The following is a 27,272-nucleotide window of genomic DNA, read 5'->3' as shown; positions in this document are numbered from 1 at the left end:
GTCCCGGCCCGGAGCGGGGGGGGCGGGCCCGGACTGGACTGGGGGGTCCCGGTCGGACTGGGGAGGGGTCCCGGCCCGGAGCGGGGGGTCCCGGCCCGGAGCGGAGGGGCGGGCCCGGTTTGGGGGGTCCCGGCCCGGATTGGGGGATCCCGGCCCGGACTGGGGGGTCCCGGCCCGGTTTGGGGGGTCCCGACGCAGACTGGGGGGTCCTGGCCTGGACTGGGGGGGTCCCCGTGGGTGCAGCCCCTGCAGGGCAGTGCAGTATTTTGGGGTCCCCGTGGGTGAGCACTTAGAGGGGAGTGCAGGATTTTGGGGTCCCCACGTGTGCAGCCCTTAGAGGGCAGCGCAGGATTTTTGGGGTCCCCTTAGGTGCAGCCCTTAGAGTGGAGTGCAGGATTTTGAGGGGGTCCCCGGGGGTGCAGCCCTTAGAGAGCAGTGCAGGATTTTGGGGGGTCCCCTTGGGTGCAGTCCCTGCAGGGCAGTGCAGGATTTTTGGGGTCCCTTTGGGTGCAGCCCCTTGAGGGCAGTGCAGGGTTTTGGGGTCCCCTTGGGTGCAGGGCAGTGCAGGATTTTGGGGGGTCGTTTTGAGTGCAGCCCCTGTAGGGTGGTGCAGGATTTTGGGGTCCCTTTGGGTGCAGCCTTTAGAGGGAAGTGCAGCATTTTAGGGTCCCCTTGGCTGCAGGCAAGTGCAGGATTTTGGGGGGTCCCTTTGAGTGCAGCCCCTGTAGGGCAGTGCAGGATTTTGGGGTCCCAGCCCTTAGAGGGGAGTGCAGGATTTTGGGGGGGTCCCTTTGGGTGCAGCCTCTGTAGGGCAGTGCAGGATTTTGGGGTCCCAGCCCTTAGAGGGGAGTGCAGGATTTTGGGGTCCCCTTGGCTGCAGCCCTTGGGGTTACTCTGTAGAACTCGGGGCGCCCCGGGGGTGTCGCCTCTCAGGGGTTTTGGGGTGCCCCCAAGGTGTTCCCTTTGAGGGGGGGTGTTGCTGTGTTTTGGGGTTCATTCATCTGTGATAGTGGGGTTTGGGGGTCCCCAAATTGCTCACTGCAGGAGAGGGTCCTCAAGAGGTTTGGGGAGCTTTGGTACCCCCAGAAATCAGGGGGAAGTGTTGGGGTGCCACTGAGGAACCCCATTTTTGGGGTGACACTGAAGACCCCGTTTTTGGGTGACCCCGAGGCCCATCGGCTTGGGGGTGACCCCAAGGCCCCCTGGTTTTGGGGGTGACCCCTGATTTTGGGGGTGACCCCAAGAACCCACACGTTTGGGAGTGCCCCAAACCTCACTTTTGCTGTATCCCCGAGACACCCCCATTTTTGAGTACCCCTGACCCCCCCCCCCCCATTTTTGGGGTGACCCTGAGGACCCCCCGTTTTTGGGGGTGACCCGCTGGCCGTTTTCGGGGTGCCTGGGGCCATGGCGTGGGCGCTGAAGCTGCCGCTGGCGGACGAGGTGATCGAGTCGGGGCTGGTGCAGGATTTCGACGCCAGCCTCTCGGGCATCGGGCAGGAGCTCGGCGCTGGTGCCTACAGCATGAGGTACCGGGGACCCCAAAACCCACAGGGCACCCCAGAACTCACAGGGCACCCCGAAACAGGGCACCCCAAAAGATCCCGGGGAAGGCAGGGGCCGTGCAGGGAGTGGGGAGCCTCAAAAGGAGCTGGAGGTTGGAGGTGTCACCTCAGCAGCGGTACCCAAAGAAGAGGGGGACCCTGGAATGTCCAGAGGCACCCCAGAATCTCCATGGATCCCCAAGGGAAACCCCAAAATCTCAGGGGTCCCCAAAATCCCCAAGGGAAACCCTGAAATGTCCAAGGGTCCCCAAAATCCCCAAGGGAAACCCCAACATCTCCATGGGTCCCCAGAATGTCTGGGGGATCCCAAAATCCCCAGGGGTCCCTAAAATCTCCTGGGGTCCCCAGAATTTCCAGGGGAATTCCAGAATCTCTGGGGGTCCCCAGAACCCTCAAGAGAAACCCCAAAATCTCCGGGGTCCCCAGAATCTCAAGGGGGATCCCAGAATCTCCAGGGGTCCCCAGAACCTCTGAGGAAATCCCAAAATCTCTGGGAGTCCCCAGAATCTCCAGGGGGATCCCAGAATCTCTGGGGGATCCCAAAATCCCCAGGGGTCCCCAGAACCTCTGAGGGGATCCCAAAATCTCTGGGAGTCCCCAGAATCTCCAGGGGGATCCCGGATTTCTGGGGGATCCCAGAATCTCTGGGGGATCCCAAAATCCCCAGGGGTCCCCAAAATCTCCAGGGGTCCCCAGCATGGCAGGGGGTGCCAGGGGCGCGGGGACCCTGAACTGTGCCAGAGTTGGGGCTGGAGTAGGGATGGAGTAGGGATGGAGTTGGGATGGAGTAGGGATTGAGTAGGGATGGAGTTGGGATGGAGCTGGGATGGAGTAGGGATAGAGTTGGGATGGAGTAGGGATCGAATTGGGGTTGGAGCTGGGATGGAGTAGGGATAGAGTTGGGATAGAGTTGGGATGGAGCTGGGATGGAGTAGGGATAGAGTTGGGATGGAGTAAGGATGGAGCTGGGTTGGAGTTGTAATTGGAATTATGGCTGAAGCAATGCATGGAGCTGTTTTTGAGACTGGGATGGATTTGGGATGGATTTGAGGTGCAGGTGGGATGGAGCTGAGATGCCATTGAGATGGATTTGGGATGAATTCAGGATGGATTTGGGATGGATTCAGGATGGATTCGGGATGGATTTGAGGTGCAGTAGGGATAGATTTGGGATGCCATTGGAATGGATTTGGGATGCAGTAGGGATGGATTCAGGATGGGTTTGGGATGCAGTACAGATGGATTTGGGATGCAGTAGGGATGGATTCAGGTTGGATTCAGGTTGGATTCAGGATGCCATTGGGATGGATTCAGGATGGATTTGGGGTGCAGTAGTGATGGATTCAGGTTGGATTCAGGATGGATTTGGGATGCAGTAGGGATGGATTCGGGATGGATTTGGGGTGCAGTAGGGATGGATTCAGATTGGATTCAGGATGGATTTGGGGTGCAGTAGGGATGGATTCAGGTTGGATTCAGGATGCCATTGGGATGGATTCAGGATGGATTTGGGATGCAGTAGTGATGGATTCAGGATGGGTTCGGGATGGATTTGGGGTGCAGTAGGGATGGATTTGGGATGCCATTGGAATGGATTTGGGATGCAGTAGGGATGGATTCAGGATGGGTTTGGGATGCAGTACAGATGGATTTGGGGTGCAGTAGTGATGGATTCAGGTTGGATTCAGGATGGATTTGGGATGGATTCAGGATGCCATTGGGATGGATTCAGGATGGATTCAGGACGCCATTGGGATGGATTCAGGATGGATTCAGGACGCCATTGGGATGGATTCAGGATGCCATTGGGCCGGAGCTGTGGTTGGAGTAGGGAAGGAGCAGGGCTGGAGTTCCAGCTGGAAATGTGGTTGTTGTAGTGGTCGGAGTCAGGATCAGGAGTGCTCACAGGTGTACCCAGGTGTTGACAGGTGTACCCAGATGGCCACAGGTGACAGGTGTGCCTCAGGTGAGCCCCTGAAGCCAGATGTTCAGGGCACACCTGGGCCCATGCAGGGTCTGGAGGCAGAGCCAGGTTCCAGGTGGGGCTCATCCTCCAGGTACCAGGGTTGGATTGAAGGAATCCCTGACCCCCAGCTCACCTGTTCAGGTGACTCTCCTGTGCTGACAGGTGTATTCAGATGGCCACAGGTGACAGGTGTGCCTCAGGTGAGCCCCTGAAGCCAGATGTTCAGGGCACACCTGGAGCCCTGGGCCCATGCAGGGTCTGGGAACAGAGCCAGGTTCCAGGTGGGGCTCATCCTCCAGGTACCAGGGTTGGATTGAAGGCACCCCTGCCCCCAGCTCACCTGTCTCAGGTGACTCTCTCCCATGCTGACAGGTGTACTCAGATGGCCACAGGTGACAGGTGTATTCAGATGGCCACAGGTGACAGATGTACTCAGATGGCCACAGGTGACAGGTGTATTTAGGTGCCACAGGTGACAGGTGTATTCAGATGGCCACAGGTGACAGGTGTATTTAGGTGCCACAGGTGACAGGTGTGCCTCAGATGAGCTCCTGAAGCCAGATGTTCAGGGCACACCTGGAGCCCTGCCTGGGCCCATGCAGGGTCTGGGGACAGAGCCAGGTTCCTGGTGGAGCTCATCCTCCAGGTACCAGGGTTGGATTGAAGGAATCCCTGAGCCCCCCCTCCCAGCTCACCTGTCTCAGGTGACTCTCCCGTGCTGACAGGTGTACTCAGATGGCCACAGGTGACAGGTGTACTCAGATGGCCACAGGTGACAGGTGTATTCAGGTGCCACAGGTGACAGGTGTATTCAGGTGCCACAGGTGACAGGTGTGCCTCAGGTGAGCCCCTGAAGCCAGATGTTCAGGGCACACCTGCAGCCCTGGGCCCATGCAGGGTCTGGAGGCAGAGCCAGATTCCAGGTGGGGCTCATCCTCCAGGTACCAGGGTTGGATTGAAGGCACCCCTGCCCCCCAGCTCACCTGTCTCAGGTGACTCTCTCCCCTGTCCACAGCGACGTCCTGGCCCTGCCCATCTTCAAGCAGGAGGAGTCCAGCCTGCCCCCCGAGAGCCAGGACAAGCTGCTGCCCTTCCAGTACGTGCTGTGCGCCGCCACCTCGCCCGCCGTCAAGCTGCACGACGAGACCCTCACCTACCTCAACCAAGGTGAGCACACCTGTCCTGCACAGGTGCCTTGGAGCAGGATGGCTGGGGGTTCTGCCTGTGGAAGGTGTTGTTTTGTTGTTTGCCCCGGGAATTGCTGAGTTTTGGGGTGGTCCTGTTGGGAAATGGGAGGGGGCAGTGCCTGCACCTGGATGTGCTTGGCCCAGGTGGAGCAGGAGTCACCTGGGGGGTACTGGAGGGTGGTAACAGGGGTGTGTACAGGTGTGCAGGGGGTGTGTTAGGTGTATCTGTACAGGTGTGTGCAGAGGATTACAGGTGTGTGCAAGGTGGTTACAGGTGTGTGTAAGGTTTATCTGTACAGGTGTGTGAAGGGTGGTTACAGGTGTGTGCAGAGGTGTGTGCAGGGTGTGTGTAAGGTGTAACTGTACAGGCATGTGCAGAGGATTACAGGTGTGTGCAAGGTGGTTACAGGTGTACAAGGTGGTTACAGGTGTGTGTAAGGTGTCTCTGTACAGGTGTGTGCAGGGTGGTTACAGGCGTGTGTAAGGTGTATCCGTACAGGTGTGTGTAAGGTGTATGCAGAGGGTTACAGGTGTGTGTAAGGTGTCTGTACAGGTGTATGCAGAGGGTTACAGGTGTGTGTGAGGTGTATCCGTACAGGTGTGTGTGAGGTGTTGCAGAGGGTTACAGGTGTGTGTGAGGTGTATCTGTACAGGTGTGTGGAGGCTGGATACAGGTGTGTGGAGGGTGTATCTGTACACGTGTGTGCAGAGGATTACAGGTGTGTGTAAGGTTTATCTGTACAGGTGTGTGCAGGGTGGTTACAGGTGTGTGTAAGGTGTATGCAGAGGGTTACAGGTGTGTGTAAGGTGGATCTGTACAGGTGTGTGCAGGGTGGTTACAGGTGTGTGTGAGGTGTACCCATACAGGTGTGTGTGAGGTGTACACAGAGGGTTACAGGTGTGTGTGAGGTGGATCCGTACAGGTGTGTGTAAGGTGTATGCAGAGGGTTACAGGTGTGTGTAAGGTGTCTGTACAGGTGTATGCAGAGGGTTCCAGGTGTGTGTGAGGTGTCTCTGTACAGGTGTGTGCAGGATGGTTACAGGTGTGTGTGAGGTGTATCCGTACAGGTGTGTGTAAGGTGTCTGTACAGGTGTGTGCAGGGGGGTTACAGGTGTGTGTGAGGTGTATCCGTACAGGTGTGTGCAGGGTGGTTACAGGTGTGTGTGAGGTGTACCCATACAGGTGTGTGTGAGGTGTACACAGAGGGTTACAGGTGTGTGTAAGGTGTATCTGTACAGGTGTGTGCAGGGTGGTTACAGGTTTGTGTGAGGTGTATCTGTACAGGTGTGTGTGAGGTGTCTGTACAGGTGTATGCAGAGGGTTCCAGGTGTGTGTGAGGTGTCTCTGTACAGGTGTATGCAGAGGATTACAGGTGTGTGTGAGGTGTATCCGTACAGGTGTGTGTAAGGTGTCTGTACAGGTGTGTGCACGGTGGTTACAGGTGTGTGTGAGGTGTATCCATACAGGTGTGTGAGGTGTATCTGTACAGGTGTGTGCAGGGTGGTTACAGGTGTGTGTAAGGTGTCTGTACAGATGTGTGCAGGGTGGTTACAGGTGTGTGTAAGGTGTCTCTGTACAGGTGTGTGCAGGGTGGTTACAGGTGTGTGTGAGGTGTATGCAGAGGGTTCCAGGTGTGTTTAAGGTGTCTCTGTACAGGTCAGTGCTGGGCAGCTCTGCAGGATGGCAGTTACAGGTTCAGGTGTACCTGCTGCTTTCAGGTACCACTGGAAGGTCTGGGTTGGTGGGACCCCAAAGGAACGAGGAGCTCAGGTGACAGGTACAGGTGACAGAAACGCTCAGGTGCCCTCCTGCCCCCAGGTCAGTCCTACGAGATCCGGATGCTGGACAACAGGAAACTCGGGGAGCTGCCCGAGATCAACGGGAAGCTGGTCAAGGTGAGCAGAGAGCTCAGGTACCCCTGGCCAGGTGTGCCCGTGCCAGCCAGGTGCCCTCCAGGGCCCTGCAGCTGGGTGTGCTGGGAGATTCGCCTGTTTGGGGGAGGAGGGTGGTTCCCTTTGCCCCTGTTTGGCACAGGGAGGGGCTGCACACCTGGCCAGGTGTGGCAGGGCAGCTCCAGGTGATGTTCCACCTTCCCCAGAGCATCTTCCGGGTGGTTTTCCACGACCGGCGGCTGCAGTACACGGAGCACCAGCAGCTGGAGGGCTGGAGGTGGAACAGGCCTGGCGACAGGATCCTGGACATAGGTGAGTCTCACCTGGCTGGGGCAGCTGGAAGGTCCCAGGTGGGCCTCACCTGTCCCCCTCTCCCCTGCAGATATCCCGATGTCCGTGGGGATCATCGACCCCCGCGCGAACCCCACGCAGCTCAACACCGTGGAGTTCCTGTGGGACCCCTCCAAGAGGACCTCGGTCTTCATCCAGGTGAGGACAGGTGGGCACTGACCTGCATTCAGGTGAGGACAGGTGGGCTCTGTCCTGTGTCCAGGTGAGGACAGGTGGGCTCTGCCTCACATCCAGGGGAGGACGGGTGGGCTCTGTTCCACACCCAGGTGAGGACAGGTGGGTACTGACCTGCGTCCAGGTGAGGACAGGTGGGCACACTGCCTTACATCCAGGTGAGGACAGGTGGGCTCTGTCCCTTATCCAGGTGAGGACAGGTGGGCTCTGTCTTGCATCCAGGTGCACAAGGTGGTTACAGGTGTGTGTAAGGTTTATCTGTACAGGTGTGTGTAAGGGCTCTGCCTCACATCCAGGTGAGGACAGGTGGGCTCTGCCTCACATCCAGGTGAGGACAGGTGGGCACTGACATGCATTCAGGTGAGGCCCAGCTGGGCTCTGTCCTGCATCTGGGTGAGGACAGTGGGCTCTGTCCTGCATCCAGGTGAGGCCCAGCTGGGCTCTGTCCTATATCCAGGTAAGGGACAGGTGGGCTCTGTCCCACACCCAGGTAAGGGGCAGGTGGGCTCTTTCTGCATCCAGGTAAGGGACAGGTGGGCCCTGTCCCACAGCCAGGTGAGACCCAGCTGGGCTCTGTCCTGCATCCAGGTGAGGCCCAGCTGGGCTCTGTCCTATATCCAGGTGGGCTCTGTCCCACAGCCAGGTGAGGCCCAGGTGGGCTCTGTCCCATATCCGGGTGGGCCCTGTCCCACAGCCAGGTGGGCCCTGTCCCACAGCCAGGTGGGGCACAGCTGGGCTCTGTCCTATATCCAGGTGGGCTCTGTCCCACAGCCAGGTGGGGCCCGGCTGGGCTCTGTCCCATATCCGGGTGGGCCCTGTCCCACAGCCAGGTGGGGCCCGGCTGGGCTCTGTCCCATATCCAGGTGGGCTCTGTCCCACAGGTGGGGCCCAGCTGGGCTCTGTCCTATATCCAGGTGGGCTCTGTCCCACAGCCAGGTGGGGCCCGGCTGGGCTCTGTCCCATATCCGGGTGGGCCCTGTCCCACAGCCAGGTGGGGCACAGCTGGGCTCTGTCCTATATCCAGGTGGGCCCTGTCCCACAGGTGGGGCCCAGCTGGGCTCTGTCCCTCGCTGGCAGCCGCACAGGAGGCTCACCTGTCCGCAGGTGCACTGCATCAGCACGGAGTTCACGCTGCGCAAGCACGGCGGCGAGAAGGGCGTTCCCTTCCGCGTGCAGATCGACACCTTCCGGGAGAACGAGAGCGGCGAGTACACCGAGCACCTGCACTCCGCCAGCTGCCAGATCAAGGTCTTCAAGGTACCTGAGCTCCCACCTGGGCTCTGTCCCACTTTGTACCGGTGCCTCTGAAACCTCCCACCTTCAGGAATAACAGCCCCAGCCGCTGATGCAGCTGATGCAGGTGGAGCAGGTGATGCAGGTGGAGCAGGTGATGCAGGTGGTACAGGTGATGCAGATGGTGCAGATGATGCAGGGTGCAGGTGGTGTAGGTGCTGTAGGTGATGCAGGGTGCAGATGATGCAGGTGCTGCAGGTGATGCAGGTGGTGCAAGTGGTGTAGATGGTGCAGGTGATGCAGGTGGTGCAAGTGGTGCTGGTGCTGCAGGTGATGCAGGTGCTGCAGGTGGTGCAGGTGATGCAGGTGATGCTGGTGATGCAGGTGATGCAGGTGATGCTGGTGATGCAGGTGCTGTAGATGGTGCTGTAGATGGTGCAGGTGGTGCAGGTGGTTCAGGGTGTAGGTGATGCAGGTGGTGCAGGTGATGCAGGCAATGCAGGTGCTGTAGATGGTGCAGGTGATGCAGGTGATGCAGGTAAGGGAGGGGTTGTTCCCGCTCTGGTCACACCTTGGGGTGCCCGTGACTCCATCCCACCTGCAACACCCCCAAAATCTCACCTTGGCTCCTCTTTTCTCACCTGTTCACCCTGGGGGGGTCAGTGGGGTTTGGGGTCCTGCTCTGCCCTCCCCTGGTCCACCTGGGCTAAATTCCTTCACCTGTGAGTACAGGTACAGCCGAGTTCAAGGGAATTTCTGCAGGGATCTACCAAAGGGAACACCTGGATACCTGTGGAGGTTCCACACTGTACTTCCAGTGGGATTTGAGTCACAGGTGTGTTCAGGTGGTTACAGGTGTCTGCAGAGAGCTTACAGATGTACTCAGAGTTATAGGTGTGTACAATGCGGCTACAGGTGTGTTTGGGTAGTTACAGGTGTATTCAGGTGGTTACAGGTGTACTCAGAGTTATAGGTGTGTACAATGTGGCTACAGGTGTGTTTGGGTAGTTACAGGTGTATTCGGGTGGTTACAGATATCTATAGGTGGTTTCAGGTGTCTCCAGGTGATTACAGGTTTGTTCAGGGAGTTACAGATATCTCCAGGTGGCTACAGGTGTATTCAGATGGTTACAGATGTCTCTAGGTTTTACAGGTGTATTCAGGTGGTTACAGGTATTTCCAGATGGTTACAGGTGTATTCAGGTAGTTACAGGTGTATTCAGGGGGTTACAGATGTCTCTAGGTTTTACAGGTGTCTGCAGAGAGGATTCAGATGTACTCAGGGGGTTATAGGTGTGTACAAAGTGGCTACAGGAGTATTCAGATGGTTTCAGGTATCTCCAGGTGATTACGGATGTCTCCAGGTAGTTACAGGTGTGTTCATGGGGTTACAGGTGTGTTCAGGTGTCTCCAGGTGGTCACACCCCTGTCCCTGCAGATGCCCTCAGGACAAGCTTCTCCCCAGACTCCTTTTCCCTGTGCCGGGCTGAGTCACCTGTGCCACCTGTGCCACCTGTGGGTGTCCCCCACACCTGTGTCACCTGTGTCACCTGTATGTGTCCCCCACACCTGTGTCACCTGTGGGTGTGCCCACACCTGCGCCACCTGTGGGTGTCCCCCACACCTGTGTCACCTGTGTCACCTGTGCCACCTGTGGGTGTCCCCACACCTCTGCCACCTGTGGGTGTCCCCCACACCTGTACCACCTGTGGGTGTCCCCACACCTGTACCACCTGTGGGTGTCCCCACACCTGTGTCACCTGTGGGTGTCCCCCACACCTGTGTCACCTGTGTCACCTGTGGGTGTCCCCACACCTGTCACCTGTGCCACCTGTGGGTGTCCCCACACCTGTGTCACCTGTGGGTGTCCCTGGCAGCCCAAAGGAGCCGACCGGAAGCAGAAAACCGACCGGGAGAAGATGGAGAAGCGAACGCCGCACGAGAAGGAGAAGTACCAGCCCTCCTACGAGACCACCATCCTGACCGAGGTGAGCCCCCTGCCCCACCTACCCCACCTGCCCCACCTGCCTCACCTGGCTGCAGGGAGCAGGGCTGTGCTGCTGCTGCCAGAGCTCAGCTCAAGGTGTTCCTACCTGCCAGACAGAACTGGGGCAGAGGAGGTGCTTTGCACCTGCAGAAGGGCTTTGGGGACATTATTGACCTGAGCTGGGCAGGTGTGTGCAGGGCCAGGTGTGTGTAGGGCCAGGTGTGTGTGAGTCCAGGTGTGTGCAGGGCCAGGTGTGTGGGGGTGGAGCTGTGTGCAAGGTCAGGTGTGTGAGGTTGAAGGTGTGTGTGGGTCCAGGTGTGTGCAGATGTGTTTGTGCATTGCAGCTGTGAGCAGGTGCAGTCCCAGGTGTGTGTAGGGCCAGGTGTGTGCATGGTTCCAGGTGTATGTGGGTGTGTGTGTGTGGGGTTGGATGTATGTGTGGGTCCAGGTGTGTGTAGGGCAAGGCCAGGTGTGTGGGGGTGGAGCTGGGTGTGGGTCCAGGTGTGTGCAGATGTGTGCATGCATTGCAGCCGTGAGCAGGTGCAGTGCCAGGTATGTGTGGGTGTAGACCAGGTGTGTGCAGATGTGTTTGTGCAGTGCAGTGCAGATGTGTGCATTGCAGCTGTGTGCCAGTGCAGTCCCAGGTGTGTGCAGGTGCAGACCAGATGTGTGCAGGTGTGTTTGTGCAGTGCAGGTGTGTTCAGGTGTGTGCAGGTGCAGTCCCAGGTGTGTGCATGGCTCCAGGTGTGTGTGTGTGTAGTGCAGGTGCAGTCCCAGGTGTGTGCAGGTGCAGGTGTAGCCCAGGTGTGTGCATGGTTCCAGGTGTGTTCAGGTGTGTACAGGTGCAGTCCCAGGTGTGTACAGGTGTAGCCCAGGTGTGTGCAGGTGCAGGTGCAGTCCCAGGTGTGTTCAGGTGTGTGTGTACAGGTATAGCCCAGGTGTGTGCAGGTGTAGCCCAGGTGTGTACAGGTGCAGTCCCAGGTGTGTGCAGGTGTGTACAGGTGTAGCCCAGGTGTGTACAGGTGTAGCCCAGGTGTGTGTAGGTGCAGTCCCAGGTGTGTACAGGTGTAGCCCAGGTGTGTTCAGGTGTGTGCAGGTGTAGCCCAGGTGTGTGCAGGTGTGTACAGGTGCAGTCCCAGGTGTGTGCAGGTGTAGCCCAGGTGTGTGCAGGTGTGTGCAGGTGTGTGCAGGTGCAGTCCCAGGTGTGTTCAGGTGTGTGTGTACAGGTGTAGCCCAGGTGTGTGCAGGTGTAGCCCAGGTGTGTACAGGTGCAGTCCCAGGTGTGTACAGGTGTAGCCCAGGTGTGTGCAGGTGCAGGTGCAGTCCCAGGTGTGTTCAGGTGTGTGTGTACAAGTGTAGCCCAGGTGTGTACAGGTGCAGTCCCAGGTGTGTACAGGTGTAGCCCAGGTGTGTGCAGGTGCAGTCCCAGGTGTGTGCAGGTGTAGCCCAGGTGTGTGCAGGTGTGTGCAGGTGTAGCCCAGGTGTGTGCAGGTGTGTACAGGTGCAGTCCCAGGTGTGTACAGGTGTAGCCCAGGTGTGTGCAGGTGTGTGCAGGTGTAGCCCAGGTGTGTACAGGTGTAGCCCAGGTGTGTACAGGTGTGTGCAGGTGTGTGCAGGTGCAGCCCAGGTGTGTACAGGTGTGTGCAGGTGTAGCCCAGGTGTGTGCAGGTGTGTGCAGGTGTAGCCCAGGTGTGTGCAGGTGTAGCCCAGGTGTGTTCAGGTGTGCAGGTGTAGCCCAGGTGTGTGCAGGTGCAGTCCCAGGTGTGTGCAGGTGTGTGCAGGTGTAGCCCAGGTGTGTGCAGGTGTAGCCCAGGTGTGTGCAGGTGCAGGTGCAGTCCCGGTGCCCCTGGGCTCACCTGGCGTGCCCGCAGTGCTCGCCCTGGCCCGAGGTCACCTACGTGCCCAACGCGCCCTCGCCCGGCTTCAACAGCTCCCACAGCAGCTTCTCCATCGGGGACGGGTGAGCGCTGGGACTGGGAGTGCTGGGAATGCTGGGAGTGCTGGAACTGGGAATGCTGGGAATGCTGGGAGTGCTGGAACTGGGACTGGGAATACTGGGAATGCTGGAACTGGGAGTACTGGGAATACCGGGAGTGCCAGACTGGGAGTGCTGGGAGCACTGGAACTGGGAATACTGGGAGTGCTGGGAATGCTGGAACTGGGAGTGCTGGGAATGCTGGGAGTGCTGGAACTGGGAATGCTGGGGGTGCTGGGAGTGCTGGAACTGGGAATGCTGGGAATGCTGGGAGTGCTGGAACTGGGAATACTAGGAGTGCTGGGAGCGCTGGGAGCGCTGGAACTGGGACTGGGAATACTGGGAATGCTGGAACTGGGAGTACTGGGAATACCGGGAGTGCCAGACTGGGAGTGCTGGGAGCACTGGAACTGGGAATACTGGGAGTGCTGGGAATGCTGGGAGTGCTTGGGAGTGCCAGACTGGGAGCACTGGGAATGCTGGAACTGGGAGTGCTGGGAGTGCTGGGAGCTGGGGGTGGGTCAGACTGGGGCGGGGGTGGCACCAGTGCCATCCCAGTGCCATCCCCGTATCATCTCACTGCCATCCCAGTAGCCCCAGTGCCATCCCATTGTGACCCCAGTGCCATCACAGTGTCCCCAGTGCCATCACAGTGTCCCCAGTGTCCCAGTGTCCCCCTGTCCCCATGTCCCTCTGTCCCAGTGTCCCTCTGTCCCAGTGTCCCCAGTGACCCATGTCCCTCTGTCCCCCTGCCCCAGTGTCCCCAGTGATCCGTGTCCCTCTGTCCCAGTGTCCCTTTGTCCCAGTATCCCCAATGACCCGTGTCCCTCTGTCCCCCTGTCCCAGTATCCCCAGTGTCCCTCTGTCCCAGTGTCCCCAGTGCCCCGTGTCCCTCTGTCCCAGTATCCCAGTGTCCCCAGTGACCCCTGTCCCTCTGTCCCCGTGTCCCCCTGTCCCAGTGTCCCCAATGACCTGTGTCCCTCTGTCCCTGTGTCCCCCTGTCCCAGTGTCCCCAGTGCCTCGTGTCCCTCTGTCCCTCTGTCCCAGTGTCCCATGTCCCCCTGTCCCCATGTCCCCAGTGTCCCTCTGTCCCCGTGTCCCCCTGTCCCCCTGTCCCAGTGACCTGTGTCCCCCTGTCCCTCTGTCCCCCTGTCCCAGTGACCCGTGTCCCTCTGTCCCCCTGTCCCAGTGTCCCCAGTGTCCCTCTGTCCCCCTGTCCCAGTGACCTGTGTCCCCCTGTCCCAGTGACCCGTGTCCCTCTGTCCCCAGCAGCGGGTCCCCGAGCCACCAGCCCGACCCCCCGGCGCCCCTGGCTGATGTAAGTACCTGCCCAGGTACCTGCCCAGGTACACCTGGGGCTTCCACAGGGGACCCTGGGGTCACCTGCAGACACCTGGGACACCCCGCTGTCCCCACCTGGGGGGGAATTCCCACCTGTGCTGGCCCACCCTGAGCTCACCTGAGCTCACCTGAGCTCACCTGTGCCTCAGCACTTCCACACTTCCACATCACCTGGAGGCATTTCCAGGTCACCTGAGGTCCTCACCTCCTCCCCCCTGCTCAGGGGTTCATTTCCCACCTGAGCTCACCTGTACCTCAGCAGAAACATTTCCACATCACCTGGAGGCATGTCCAGGTCACCTCTGAGGTCATCACCTCCTCCCACCTGCTCAGGGGTTCATTTCCCACCTGTGCTGGCCCACTCTGAGCTCACCTGAGCTCACCTGTGCCTCAGCACTTCCACACTTCCACATCACCTGGAGTCATGCCCAGGTCACCTCTGAGGTCCTCACCTCCTCCCACCTGCTCAGGAGTTCAATTCCCACCCGTGCTGACCCACCCTGAGTTCACCTGAGCTCACCTGTGTCCTACATCCAGGTGAGGCACAGGTGGGCTGTGTTCCACACCCAGGTGAGGCACAGGTGGGCTCTGTGGGAAGAAACACTTCCACGTCACCTGGAGACATTTCCAGGTCACCTGAGGTCCTCACCTCCTCCCACCTATGCTTACCTGAGCTCACCTGTACCTCAGTAGAAACACTTCCACATCACCTGGAGACATTTCTGGGTCCCACCTGCTCAGGGGCTCAATTCCCACCTGAGCTCACCTGAGCTCACCTGTACCTCAGTAGAAACATTTCCACATCACCTGGAGGCATGCCCAGGTCCCCCCTGCTCAGGGGCTCAATTCCCACCTGTGCTGGCCCACCCTGAGCTCACCTGTACCACAGCACTTCCACACTTCCACATCACCTGGAGACATTTCCAGGTCACCTCTGAGGTCATCACCTCATCCCACCTGCTCAGGGGTTCATTTCCCACCCGTGCTGGCCCACCCTGAGCTCACCTGTGCCCCTGAGCTGGCCAGGCAGGTCACCTGGCAGCACCTGTGTCCCCCCAGACGCTGCTGCCTGCCTGGAGCCCGCAGGAGGCTCAGCAGTGGCTGCACCGCAACCGCTTCTCCACCTTCTCACGGCTCTTCAGGAACTTCTCAGGTGAGTTCTGCCCTCACCTGGCCTGGGTTACCTCAGCTGGACAGGGTCACCTCACCTGGGCAGGGTCACCTCCCCTCACCTAGGCTGGGTCACCTGCCCTCAGCTGGACAGGGTCACCTCACCTGGGCAGGGTCACTTCTCCTCACCTGGGCCAGGTCACCCCAACATTTGGGGTGAATTTAGGGTGATTTTGAGGTGAATTTGGGGTAAATCTGGGGTGAATCTGGGTGAATTTAGGGCAAATTTGAGGTGACTCTGAGGTGAATTTGGGCTGAATTTTAGGGTGAATCTGGAGTGACTCTGGGGGTGAATTTGAGATGAATTTGGGGTGAATCTGGGGTGAATTTTGGGGTCAATCTGGGTGAATTTGGGAGTGAATTTGAGATGAATTTGGGGTGAATCTGGGGTGACTCTGGGGTGAATTTGGGGTGAATTTTGGGGTGAATCTGGGTGAATTTAGGGCAAATTTGAAGTGACTCTGAGGTGAATTTGGGCTGAATTTTAGGGTGAATCTGGAGTGACTCTAGGGTGAATTTTGGGGTCAATCTGGGTGAATTTGGGAGTGAATTTGAGATGAATTTGGGGTGAATCTGGGGTGACTCTGGGGTGAATTTTGGGGTGAATTTGGAGTGAATTTTGGGGTCAATCTGGGTGAATTTGGGGTGACTCTGGGGTGAATTTTGGGATGAATTTTGGGGTGACTCTGGGTGAATTTGGGGCTTTCCCAGGGGCAGACCTGCTGAAGCTGACACGGGAGGATGTGATCCAGATCTGCGGCCCCGCCGACGGCATCCGGCTCTTCAACGCCCTCAAGGGCAGGTGGGGCTCACCTGGGGGGTCAGGACTCACCTGGGGGCTGGGACTCACCTGGGGGGGTCAGGACTCACCTGGGGGGGTCAGGACTCACCTGGGGGGGGCAGGATTCACCTGGGGGGGGGGGTGGGGTCATCTGGGGGGGCTGGGACTCACCTGGCCCAGCTTTTTCCCATCTGAGTCAGGAATTCAGAGGAACTTTGGGGAAGGAGGTCCAGGTTGGAGAGAGAAATTGGGGATTGGGAATTAGAGATTAGGGATTGGGGATCGGGGATTAGGAATTAAGGACTGGGAATTGGGAATTAGGGATTAGGGATTGGGAGTTAGGGATTGGGAATTGGGAATTGGAAATTAGGGATTCTTTGAGTTTGAGACCCCAGGACTGGAGCCCCAGGCCAGGAGCTCCTGCTGCTCCAGGTGCTGTCTGCACCTGGGACCTGCCCAGAAGGTTCCCAAAGGGGGTGGATGTTCCTCACACCGTGCCTGAAAAATCAGGACACACCTGGAGCATTTTGGAAGGCTGAGAGGGACAGAGGGCCCAGGTGGGAATTCCTGGGAATCATCATCAGGTACCTGACAGGGACAGAGGGCCCAGGTGGGAGTTCCAGGGAAGGCTGGCCAGGGCCACCGAGGGGACACCTGGAGCTCAGGGGGTGGGATGGGCTCATCCAGCCCCCCCTGGGGACACCTGGCCCAGGGGGAGGGGCTGGGCAGGGCAGCCCCAGGTGACCCTCACCTGTCCCAGGATGGTGCGGCCCCGCCTGACCATCTACGTGTGCCAGGAGTCGCAGCAGGTGAGGGAGCCCCAGCACGAGCACGAGGACGGTGATGGAGGCAGCGGCACCTTCTTTGGTGAGTGGGGCAGGGGAGACACCTGGGGGGTGGGAACTCACCTGGGGGGCTGGGAACTCACCTGGGGGGGTGGGAGCTCACCTGGGGGGCTTGGACTCACCTGGGGGGCTTGGACTCACCTGGGGGGCTTGGACTCACCTGGGGGGGTGGGAGCTCACCTGGAGGGGCTGGGACTCACCTGGGGGGCTGGGAGGGGCTGGAACTCACCTGGAGGTGGGGGAGGGAGCACACCTGGAGGTGGGGGAGTGGCTGGTTCCCAGCGTTCCCATCCTGCTGGGGACAAACTCACCTGAACAGAGCAGGTACTGCTGCCCAGGGACACTGGGGGGTTGTGAGGCCAGGCAGGACACGGTGACAGGGAGGACACAGGTGACAGGGCACAGGTGACAGACAGGACAGGGTGACATGACACCCCTGTCCATGACAGGACAGGAGTGACAACCAGGTCATGAGTGCCAGGCAGGACACAGGTGACAGGACACAGGTGACAGGGAGGACACAGGTGACAGGACACAGGTGACAGGCAGGTCATGAGTGCCACACAGGACATGGGTGACAGACAGGGCACAGTGACAGACAGGACGTGATGCCAGGCAGGTCACAGTACCAGGCACCTGTGACAGGTGACAGGCGGGTCCCTGTCCTGAGCAGAGCTGTGCCCAGCCCAGGTGGCTGTGCTGGCACACCTGGGCTCACCTGGCAGGTGTGGCTGTGCTGGCACACTGGGCTCACCTGGCAGGTATGGCTGTGCTGTGCTGGCACACTGGGCACACCTGGCAGGTGTGGCTGTGCTGGCACACTGGGCTCACCTGGCAGGTGTGGCTGTGCTGTGCTGGCACACTGGGCACCCTGGGCACACCTGGCAGGTGTGGCTGTGCTGTGCTGGCACACCTGGGCTCACCTGTCAGGTATGGCTGTGCTGTGCTGGCACCCTGGGCTCACCTGTCAGGTATGGCTGTGCTGTGCTGGCACACCTGGGCACACTGGGCTCACCTGGCAGGTGTAGCTGTGCTGTGCTGGCACACTGGGCACACTGGGCTCACCTGGCAGGTGCTGTGCTGGCACACTGGGCTCACCTGGCAGGTGCTGTGCTGGCACCCTGGGCACACTGGGCTCACCTGGCAGGTGTGGCTGTGCTGTGCTGGCACACTGGGCTCACCTGGCAGGTGTAGCTGTACTGTGCTGGCACACCTGGGCACACTGGGCTCACCTGGCAGGTGTGGCTGTGCCCGCAGTGTACCACGCCGTGTACCTGGAGGAGCTGACGGCGGCCGAGCTGGCCGAGAAGCTGGCGCAGCTGTTCCGGGTGCCCGCCCAGCACATCCAGCACATCTACAAACAGGGCCCCACGGGCATCCACGTGCTGGTCAGCGACCAGGTAACAACACATGCCCCAGGTAACCCTACCTGCCCCAGGGAATGCCCACCTGCCCCAGGTAACAACACCTGCCCCAGGTAACAATACCTGCCCCAGGGAATGCCCACCTGCCCCAGGGAACCACACCTGCCCCAGGTAACAACACCTGCCCCAGGTAACCTCACCTGCCCCAGGTAACCTCACGTGCCCCAGGTAACCCCCACCTGCCCCACGGGCATCCACGTGCTGGTCAGCGACCAGGTAACCCCACCTGCCCCAGGGAACCTCACCTGCCCCAGGTAACCCCACCTGCCCCAGGGAACCACACCTGCCCCAGGGAACCTCACCTGCCCCAGGTAATGCCCCCCTGCCCCAGGTAACCTCACCTGCCCCAGGTAACCTCACCTGCCCCAGGGCACACCTGGCACCAACCAGGTAATGCCCCCTGCCCAGGTAACCCCACCTGCCCCAGGGAATGGCCACCTGCCCCAGGTAACCTCACCTGCCCCAGGGAATGCCCACCTGCCCCAGGGAATGCCCACCTGCCCAGGTAACGCCCCCTGCCCCAGGTAACCTCACCTGCCCCAGGTAACCTCACCTGCCCCAGGGCACACCTGCCCCAGGTAACAACACCTGCCCCAGGTAACCCCCACCTGCCCCATGGGCACACCTGGCACCAACCAGGTAATGCCCACCTGCCCCAGGTAACCCCTACCCGCCCCAGGGAATGCCCACCTGCCCCACAGAGATCCCTGTGCTGGTCAGCGACCAGGTAATGCCCATCTGCCCCAGGGCACACCTGGCACCAACCAGGTAACTCCCACCTGCCCCAGGGCACCCCTGGCAGTGCCAGCTAATGCCCCCTGCCCCAGGGCACACCTGGGGTCACTCTGGGGGCAGCATCACCTGGGCAGGTGCTGGGAAGGGCCCAAATAAATAAATGAAATATTTCTGGTGGGTGCTTCCAAAGCTCCCACCTGAGCTCCCACCTGGGCACCTCCCACCCTTTGGAACCCAAATTCTTCCCAAAAAAAAAAAAGCCCTAAATTGGTGCTGTTTGGGGTTTTTTTTCCAGATGATCCAGAACTTCCAGGATGAATCCTGCTTCGTCCTGGACACCCTGAAAGGTGTGTGAGTACCTGGGCTCTGTGTTTGGGCCACACCTGGGTCACACCAGCCCCTCCCACCTTCCCTCACCTGTCCTGGGCTTCCTTTGCAGCCGAAACCAACGACAGCTACCACATCATCCTGAAATAGGGGCCAGGTGAGGGACAGGTGAGGAGCACCTGCAGCCTCTCAGCACACCTGGACACCCTCCACTCCCAGCACGAGGACACAGCCGAGATTTGGGAACCCCCAGGTGTGGTCACCTGGCCACCACCCTTGAAAGGAACACCTGGAAACGCTTTGGAGACCCTCCCCCCCCAGGTGTGGTCACCTGGCCATCCCCCATCAAAAGCAGCACCTGGACACCTTCTGGAGAGCCCCCAGGTGTTGTTACCTGGCCACCACCCTCAATAGGAACATCTGGAAACGCTTTGGAGACCCCCCCCAGGTGTGGTCACCTGGCCACCCCCCATCAAAAGGAACACCTGGAGAGCCCCCAGGTGTTGTTACCTGGCCACCACCCTCAAAAGGAACATCTGGAAACACTTTGGAGACCCCCTCCAGGTGTTGTTACCTGGCCACCACCCTTGAAAGGAACACCTGGAAATGCTTTGGAGACCCCCCCCTAGGTGTGGTCACCTGGGCACCACCCTCCCAGGGAACACCTGGAGAGCCTCTGGAGACCCCCAGGTGTGGTCACCTGGCCACATCCCCTTGCAGGGAACACCTGGAAATGCTTTGGAGACCCTCCAGGTGTTGTTACCTGGCCATCCCCCGTCAAAAGGAGCACCTGGACACCTTCTGGAGAGCCCCAGGTGTGGTCACCCCCCTCCCAGGGAACACCTGGAGAGCCCCAGGTGTGGTCACCTGGCAGCCCTGCCCACAGGTGACTCCTGGCATGGACAGGATGCTCCAGTGCTGCAGCTCTGGGGCACCAGGTGTGCACCCACCTGGGGACAGGTGTTGCCTCCAGGTGGGTGCAGGTGTGAAGTGATCTCATAAGGTCATCAAGAATTCCAGATCCAGATTTAATTATGGAAAATTGGGAGAGAAAGGAATAACTCGGGGTGGGGGGGGAGGGGAGATTGCTGGGTATTTTTGGGGAGAAAAGCAAAGATTTGGGGAGAATAAGCAAAGATTTGGCTTTTTCTGCTGGATGTGTGAAGTGATTGAAGCGGCTCTGGGCAGGTGTCCAGGTGAGGGATCTGCCCAGGGGTGGGAGGTTGATCCCCAGATCCCTCACACCTGGATGCTCCAGGTAATACCAACCTCAGCCCTTCAGGTGTTTCAGGCAAAAACAAACAGGAGAAAAGACAATAAAAACCAAGGATTTGATTGAAATAAAGCCAGGCTGGGATCCAGGTGTGGCAGGTCCTGGCTCAGGTGACACCTGTGACAGTCGGACAGTGCAGGGGGGCAGCACCACCCCAGCACTGAGCAGCACCTCCAGAATCACCCCAAACATCTCCCCAAAACCATCCCCAGGACCACACAAAAATCACTCAAAACCACCCCAAAGAAATCCCCAAAATCACCCCCAAACCACCCCAAAATCACCTCCAAAAATCCCCCAAGACCACACAAAAATCACTCAAAACCACTCCCAAAGAAATCCCCAAAATCAGCCCCAAACCACCCCAAAATCAGCCCCAAACCACCCCAAAATCACCTCCAAAAATCCCCCAAGACCACACAAAAATCACTCAAAACCACTCCCAAGAAATCGCCAAAATCAGCCCCAAACCACCCCAAAATCACCCCCAAACTATCCCAAAATCAGCCCCAAACCACCCCAAAACCACCCCCAAACTATCCCAAAATCACCTCCAAAAATCCCCCAAGACCACACAAAAATCGCTCAAAACCACTCCCAAAGAAATCGCCAAAATCACCCCCAAACCACCCCAAAATCACCTCCAAAAATCCCCCAAGTCGCCTCAGGATAGCCCCAAAATCACCTTGAAATATCCCTGAATCTTCTCCCCTAAATTACCCCCTCACCACCCAAAATTACCCAACAATCATCCACAGATCGCCCCAAATCACCTCAAATTCATCCCCAAATTCATCCCCAAATCCCCCCAATTTCATCCCCAAATTACCCGAAATTCATCCCCAAATTACCTCAAATTCATTCCCAAATCCCCCCAAATTCATCCCCAAATGCCCCCAAATCCCCCCACATTCATCCCCAAATCCCCCCACCTTCATCCCCAAGCCCCCATGCCCCAGGGGTGTCAGAGCTGGAGCACCCCAGGGTTGGTGCTGCCTCAGGTGGGGCACACCTGGAGGAGGGGGAGTGCCCTCATTTGCAGGTTGTACCTGGGCTTTCACCTGGAGAAGGTGAGGGGAGACACGGGGACTCTTGGATCCTTCCATTCCCTTTCCTTTGCTCCTTTCCTTCCCTTTCCTTTGCTCCTTCCATTCCCTTTCCTTGGATCCTTCCATTCCCTTTCCTTTGCTCCTTTCATTCCCTTTCCTTGGATCCTTTCCTTCCCTTTCCTTTGCTCCTTCCATTCCCTTTCCTTTGCTCCTTCCATTCCCTTTCCTTTGCTCCTCTCATTCCCTTTCCTTGGATCCTTTCATTCCCTTTCCTTGGATCCTTTCCTTCCCTTTCCTTTGCTCCTTTCATTCCCTCTCCTTTGCTCCCTTCATTCCCTTTCCTTTGCTCCTTTCATTCCCTTTCCTTTGCTCCTTCCATTCCCTTTCCTTTGCTCCTCTCATTCCCTTTCCTTTGCTCCTTTCATTCCCTTTCCTTTGCTCCTCTTATTCCCTTTCCTTTGCTCCTCTCATTCCCTTTCCCTGGGCAGTGCCTCCAAGGTGTCTCCTCAGTTCTGCCCCCCAGACCCCGAGGGTTTCAGCGCACACAGCACCAAGGGTGAGGACTCGGGGTGCTGGCGCTGCCCCTCGCAGCTGCTGCAGGAATTAACCCTGTCCTGGCCACAGCCAGGCCTTTCCCCTTCCCTTACTGCACTCCATCCGTGTCATTCCTCAGCCCACTCCTTGCACTCATCCTTTATTCTACACCATCCACACCAAAGTGCATTTGACCTTTTTTTTCTGCACCATCCACACCATTTTTTCTTCCACAGCTTGCACTCACCCTTTATTCTGCACCACTCCTTATCTCACACCTTGCACTCACCCTTTATTCTGCACCATTCCTTATCCCACAGTTTGCACTCACTCTTTATTCTACACTGTTCTCATTAATTCCTTATCCCAAACCTTGCACTCATCCTTTATTCTACACCATCCATGTCATCCCTTATCCCTTGCACTCACTCTTTACACCATCCACACCATGGATGTGTACTGGTGTGGTTCTTTATTCTTGCACCATCCACACCATTGCTTATCCCAAACCTTGCATTTACCTTTTATTCTACACCATCCACACCATTCCTTATCCCACACCTTGCATTTACTCTTTTTTCTGCACCATCTATGTCATTCCTTATCCCAAACCTTGCACTCACCCTTTACACCATCCATGTAATTTCTTATCCCAAACCTTGCATTCATCCTCTATTCTGCACCATCCCTTATCTCAGACCTTGCATTTACCCTTTATTCTACACCATCCATGTCATTCCTTATCCCTTGTACTCACCCTTTACACCATCCACACCATCCCTTATCCCACACCTTGCACTTATCCTTTATTTTACACCATCCACACCATCCCTTAACCCAAACCTTACATTTACTCTTTATTCTACACTGTCCACATCATTCCATATCCTAAGCCTTCCACTCATCCTTTTTTCTGCAACATCCACACCATTCCTTATCCCACACCTTGCACTCATCCTTTATTCTACACTGTCCACATTCTTCCTTATCCCACACCTTGCATTTACTCTTTATTCTGCACCATCCACATCATTCCTTATCCCAAACCTTGCACTGGTTCTTTATTCTGCACCATCCACACCATTCCTTATCCTAAACCTTGCACTCATCCTTTACACCATCCACACCATTCCTCATCCCACACCTTGCACTCACCCTTTATTCTACACTGTCCACATAATCCCTTATCCTAAACCTTGTACTCACCCTTTACTCCACCCACACCACTCCTTATCTCACACCTTGCATTTACCCTTTATTTTACTCCATCCACCCCATTCCTTATCCCAAACCTTGCGCTGGTCATTTATTCTGCACCATTGTCCTGGTTTAGGGCAAATTTGGGAGAAAACCTCCAAAGGGGCTCCTGCAGAGAGCAAACCCCACACAGCCCCTCCCCACAACGGGGTCAGGAAGGATTCCTTGGAGAGAAGTGGAAAGAACCTGTTTATTTAACAGGCAAAACACCCCCAGCACACAAAATGAGCAATACAGGATGGCACCGCTCTGAAAAAGATGACAAATTCAGAAAGTCTCTCTTGGGGGGGTGGTCACTCTGTTCTCAGTCCCTCCGGCGCTGGGGCAGCAGCTGCAGGCCGCAAGGTGCAAACTCTCGGTGTTTCCCAGGTCCCAGTCTGGAGCAGGTTCGAAATGGTCAGAAAAAGGAAAGGAGAAACAGTCCAGGAAGAAATTTGGACAGTTTAGCTAAACTAGCTAATGAGCAAAAGCAAGCAGAAGTGAAGCAAGCAAGAGCGAGAGAGCAAAGCAAAAAGCAAAAGCAGCAAAAGCAAAAGCTGCAGTCTCTGTGTCCCGCCAGGCTGATAAGAAAACCAAAACAAAACATTCCCTCTTCAGAGCCAGTCTTAAAGGTACAGAACACAATATCCAACATTCACAGAACACATGAATGGGGATACAAGCATCATAACGGCACCCTAGGACACTTATCTTACACCTTGTACTCATCCTTTACACCATCCACATCATCCCTTATCCCACACCTTGCATCCACCCTTCATTCTGTGCCATCCACACCATCCCTCATCCCAAACCTTGGCATTTACCCTCATTTTACACCATCCACACCATCCCTTATATCACACCTTGCACTCATCTTTCCACCATCCACACCATCCCTTATCCCACACCTTGCATTTAACCTTTATTTTATTCCATCCACACCATTCCTTATCCCACACCTTGCATTTACCTTTTATTCTAAACCACCCACATTCCTTATCCCAAACCTTGCACTCACCCTTTACACCATCCATGTGACTTCTTATCCCAAACATTGCATTTACCCTTTATTCTGCACCTCCCACACCATTCCTTATCCCAAACCTTGCATTTACTCTTTATTTTACTCCATCCACACCATTCCTTATCCCAAACCTTGCATTTACTCTTTATTTTACTCCATCCACACCATCCCTTACCCCAAACCTTGCATTTACTCTTTATTTTACTCCATCCACACCATCCCTTATCCCAAACTTTGTATTTACTCTTTATTTTACTCCATCCACACAATTCCTCATCCCAAACCTCGCCCTCACCCATTTTCTGCACCCCTCACCCCTGCCAAGGTTCCCCCACATTCCAGCTGTGCCCACATTTCACACACATCTGGAGTTCCATCTCCTCAGCCCCCGGCTGTCCCAGGTTTGCATTGAGGTCCGTCAGTCCTGGCTGTCCGTGTGTCCGTCCTGGATCTCTCCCAGGACACGAGGGCTGCTGTGCCCAGAGCTCCCAGCTGGAGCTGCCCATCCTCATCCTCATCCTCATCCTCATCCTCATCCTCACTGCAGGGTCACCCCCAGCCAGCGGTGTCAGAAATCCAGGCAGCCCCAACAAAGGGGAGAAAGATCATGAGGAGGACTCCATCTTATCAGAAGGCTAATTAATTACTTAATTATATTCACTATTATATTATACATAATTATTTAATTATATATATAATATAGATATAAAATATATTTAATTATTTAATTATATTATATATAATTAAATATTTAATTATATATAATAAATTCTATATTATATTACAATGAATCTGCCAAGCACTCAACTCCACTGCACAGAATCTCGTGCCTGTCAGTGACAGTCCCGACTCACACACATGGATTCAATTGATCAATTAATTAAATGGACCAGAATAATTGATCAAATAACCAGAATCCAATTACCAATTCCCTTTAGGTAAACAATCTTCCACAATGCACCCCACTTGTGAACAACACAGGAGCAGTAAATGAGATAAGAACTGGTTTTTCTTTCTCTGAGGTCAGAGAATGTGAATCCCAGAATATCCTTGGCACAGCCCCATCCCATGGTGGCTCAGCCCTCCTGCAGTGCCAGCTGTGGTTCTGCTGGAGCAGGGATCCTGCACAAGGGGGGAGTTTCCTCTGCAGCTCCAGGGCTGCTGGAGATGGATGCTCCAGGTAATACCAACCTCAGCCCATCAGGTGTTTCAGGAAAAAAAAAACAGGAAAAAAGACAATAAAACCCAAGGATTTGATTGAAATAAAGCCAGGGTGGGATCCAGGTGTGGCAGGTCCTGGCTCAGGTGACACCTGTGACAGTCTGGCCAATGCAGGGGGGCAGCACCACCCCAGAACTTCCCAGAACATTCTGGGAATGCAGTGGAGGAGAAAGCTGCTCCTCTGGGAATGCAGGGGGAAAGGCTGCTGGGGTGTCCCAAACCTCAGATTGTATCCAGGTAGGAATGTTTGAAATCTCAGATTGTGTCCAGGTAGGAATGTTTGAAAAATCTCAGATTGTATCCAGGTAGGAATGTGTGAAATCTCAGATTGTATCCAGGTAGGAATGTTTGAAATCTCAGATTGTATCCAGGTAGGAATGTTTGAAATCTCAGATTAGATCCAGGTAGGAATGTTTGAAACCTCAGATTGTATCCAGGTAGGAATGTTTGAAATCTCAGATTCTATCCAGGTAGGAATGTTTGAAATCTCAGATTGTATCCAGGCAGGAATGCTTGGCTCCTCCCTCTGGGCTCACATCTCCCAATGGGATGATGGAATTTTATCAGCCATGCAGGGACACTCACTGGCCCATGAACAGAACGTAATTAATAATTAATGGCCTATGAACAGGACATAATTAATAATTAATGGTCCATTAACAGGAGGTATCTCCTGGAGGGAGGATTGGCTGTGGGAGAGATACAGAAAACTGCCCCAAGAACAGAAGAGAACTGCCCCAGCTCTGACAGAGGGAAATTAAATACCTGAGACACTTCTGTGAGCACCAGCCGAGGTCCCAGTCCCTCCAGCCCTGTCTGTGTCATGCAGGTGACACCACAGGTGACCTCTGGGGTGACCACTGGGCTGTCCCCTCTCTCTGGAGCGGGGGAGCTGCTCCCAACAGCACAGAGTGGCCCATGCGGGTGGGACAGGGGACATTTCCTAAAATCTGTGTGAGACTTTGGACTCTGCCCAAGGTCTTGGACCGTCCTCCACAGCCGAGGTCAGTGGGGAGGAGTAAGGATGGTCCCCATGGTGCCAGGGTGGAGACTCACCTGAGGCAGTGCCTGTTCTGCTGCTTCCATTGGCGTCACTCACAGGGAGCTGGGGCACGGTGACAGAGTTCTGGAAACTTCCAGAGAACCTTCCAGAGCCTGGATCCTGGATTTGACCCAGGGAACTGCTCCAGAGAAAACTCCAGAGTCTGCATCCTGGATTTTATCCAGGGAACTGCTCCAGAGAAACCTCCAGAGCCTGGGCTCCACCCAGACCCACAGGAACTGCTCCAGAGAAACTTCCAGAGCCCGGACCTTGGGCTTGGGAGGGCTCTGCTTCCTCTTCATCCCTCACTGAGTGACCTGCTCTGCTCTTGGATTTCTTCTTGTGAAAAATGTGTGGCTTTTTGCAAATATTAAAATGAATATTGTATGTGTTATGTTAGAAAGTGATGCTGTAATCATTTTCTTAAGTAGTGTTAAATATAGTTTCAGGTTATAACATAATGTTAAAATAGAAACTGTGCTATGTAAGATACTTTTTTAAAGAAAAGAATGAGGTACTCCCACTGAGATAGCAGCCACAGGACACCTGAATCTTTCAGAGAAAGAGAATTTATTGCCCCATTATCAGGAGAAATGAACTTCTTCCCACCTCACTCACTCAGGATGACGCTGTCAGGATTCAGAGGAAGAAGCTGACACTGCCCAGCCAGAATCCTGTGTTTGAATGGAATTTATGCATCATTCATGAGGTGTATGAATATGCAACAGGCTGTTGCTTTTAAGGGTTAATCCTCTGTTAACCTGAGTCCTTTTTCAGGTTTATTTTGCCCAGAAAGAGGCACCCGAACTATCTGTAACTCTTTGTTTTTATTGTCTCATGTTGTCCTAATCTTAATTGTCCAAATTACTATTACTCTAATTTTATTACTGTTTTTATAACCAATTTATTACTATTAAACTTCTAAAATTTTAAAAA

General features: G+C 56.1%; 1 protein-coding gene across 5 annotated transcripts; it reads left to right on the top strand.

Moving 5' to 3' along the window:
• The first annotated feature begins 101 nt into the window (after positions 1–101).
• TFCP2 (transcription factor CP2) lies at positions 102–27,272 on the top strand. 5 transcript variants are annotated; one of them, XR_013185855.1, is made up of 16 exons: positions 102–1,529; positions 4,547–4,698; positions 6,538–6,614; positions 6,818–6,923; positions 6,994–7,100; positions 8,241–8,393; positions 10,247–10,357; positions 12,228–12,316; positions 13,601–13,649; positions 14,732–14,825; positions 15,554–15,644; positions 16,384–16,490; positions 17,726–17,868; positions 18,923–18,974; positions 19,067–19,927; positions 25,958–27,272. XR_013185855.1 is itself a non-coding variant. In XM_077192610.1 (16 exons), the coding sequence occupies exons 2-16, from the start codon at positions 1,408–1,410 to the stop codon at positions 19,102–19,104; spliced, it is 1,491 nt and encodes a 496-aa protein (XP_077048725.1). In that variant the 5' UTR covers positions 102–324; positions 370–1,407; the 3' UTR covers positions 19,105–20,299. The 5 variants fall into 5 exon arrangements, 3 of the variants coding, with proteins under 3 accessions (XP_077048725.1, XP_077048726.1, XP_077048724.1); XR_013185856.1 differs by lacking the exon at positions 25,958–27,272 and having other exon boundaries at positions 19,067–19,338; positions 19,645–20,299; XM_077192610.1 differs by lacking the exon at positions 25,958–27,272 and having other exon boundaries at positions 102–324; positions 370–1,529; positions 19,067–20,299.

The sequence above is a fragment of the Agelaius phoeniceus genome, chromosome 35 (genome assembly GCF_051311805.1).
Source record: "Agelaius phoeniceus isolate bAgePho1 chromosome 35, bAgePho1.hap1, whole genome shotgun sequence".
NCBI classification, from domain to species: Eukaryota; Metazoa; Chordata; class Aves; order Passeriformes; family Icteridae; genus Agelaius; species Agelaius phoeniceus.
Note: the sequence above shows the minus strand (reverse complement) of the source record. Positions and strands in the feature narration are given on the sequence as shown.

Excerpts from the sequence above, each read along its gene's own strand:
- TFCP2 (XM_077192610.1), top strand. The coding sequence starts at position 1,408 with ATGGCGTGGGCGCTGAAGCTGCCGCTGGCGGACGAGGTGATCGAGTCG. Across the intron at positions 15,645-16,383 it reads TTCAACGCCCTCAAGGGCAG|GATGGTGCGGCCCCGCCTGA; the intron begins GTGGGGCTCACC and ends CACCTGTCCCAG. Across the intron at positions 17,869-18,922 it reads ACGTGCTGGTCAGCGACCAG|ATGATCCAGAACTTCCAGGA; the intron begins GTAACAACACAT and ends TTTTTTTTCCAG.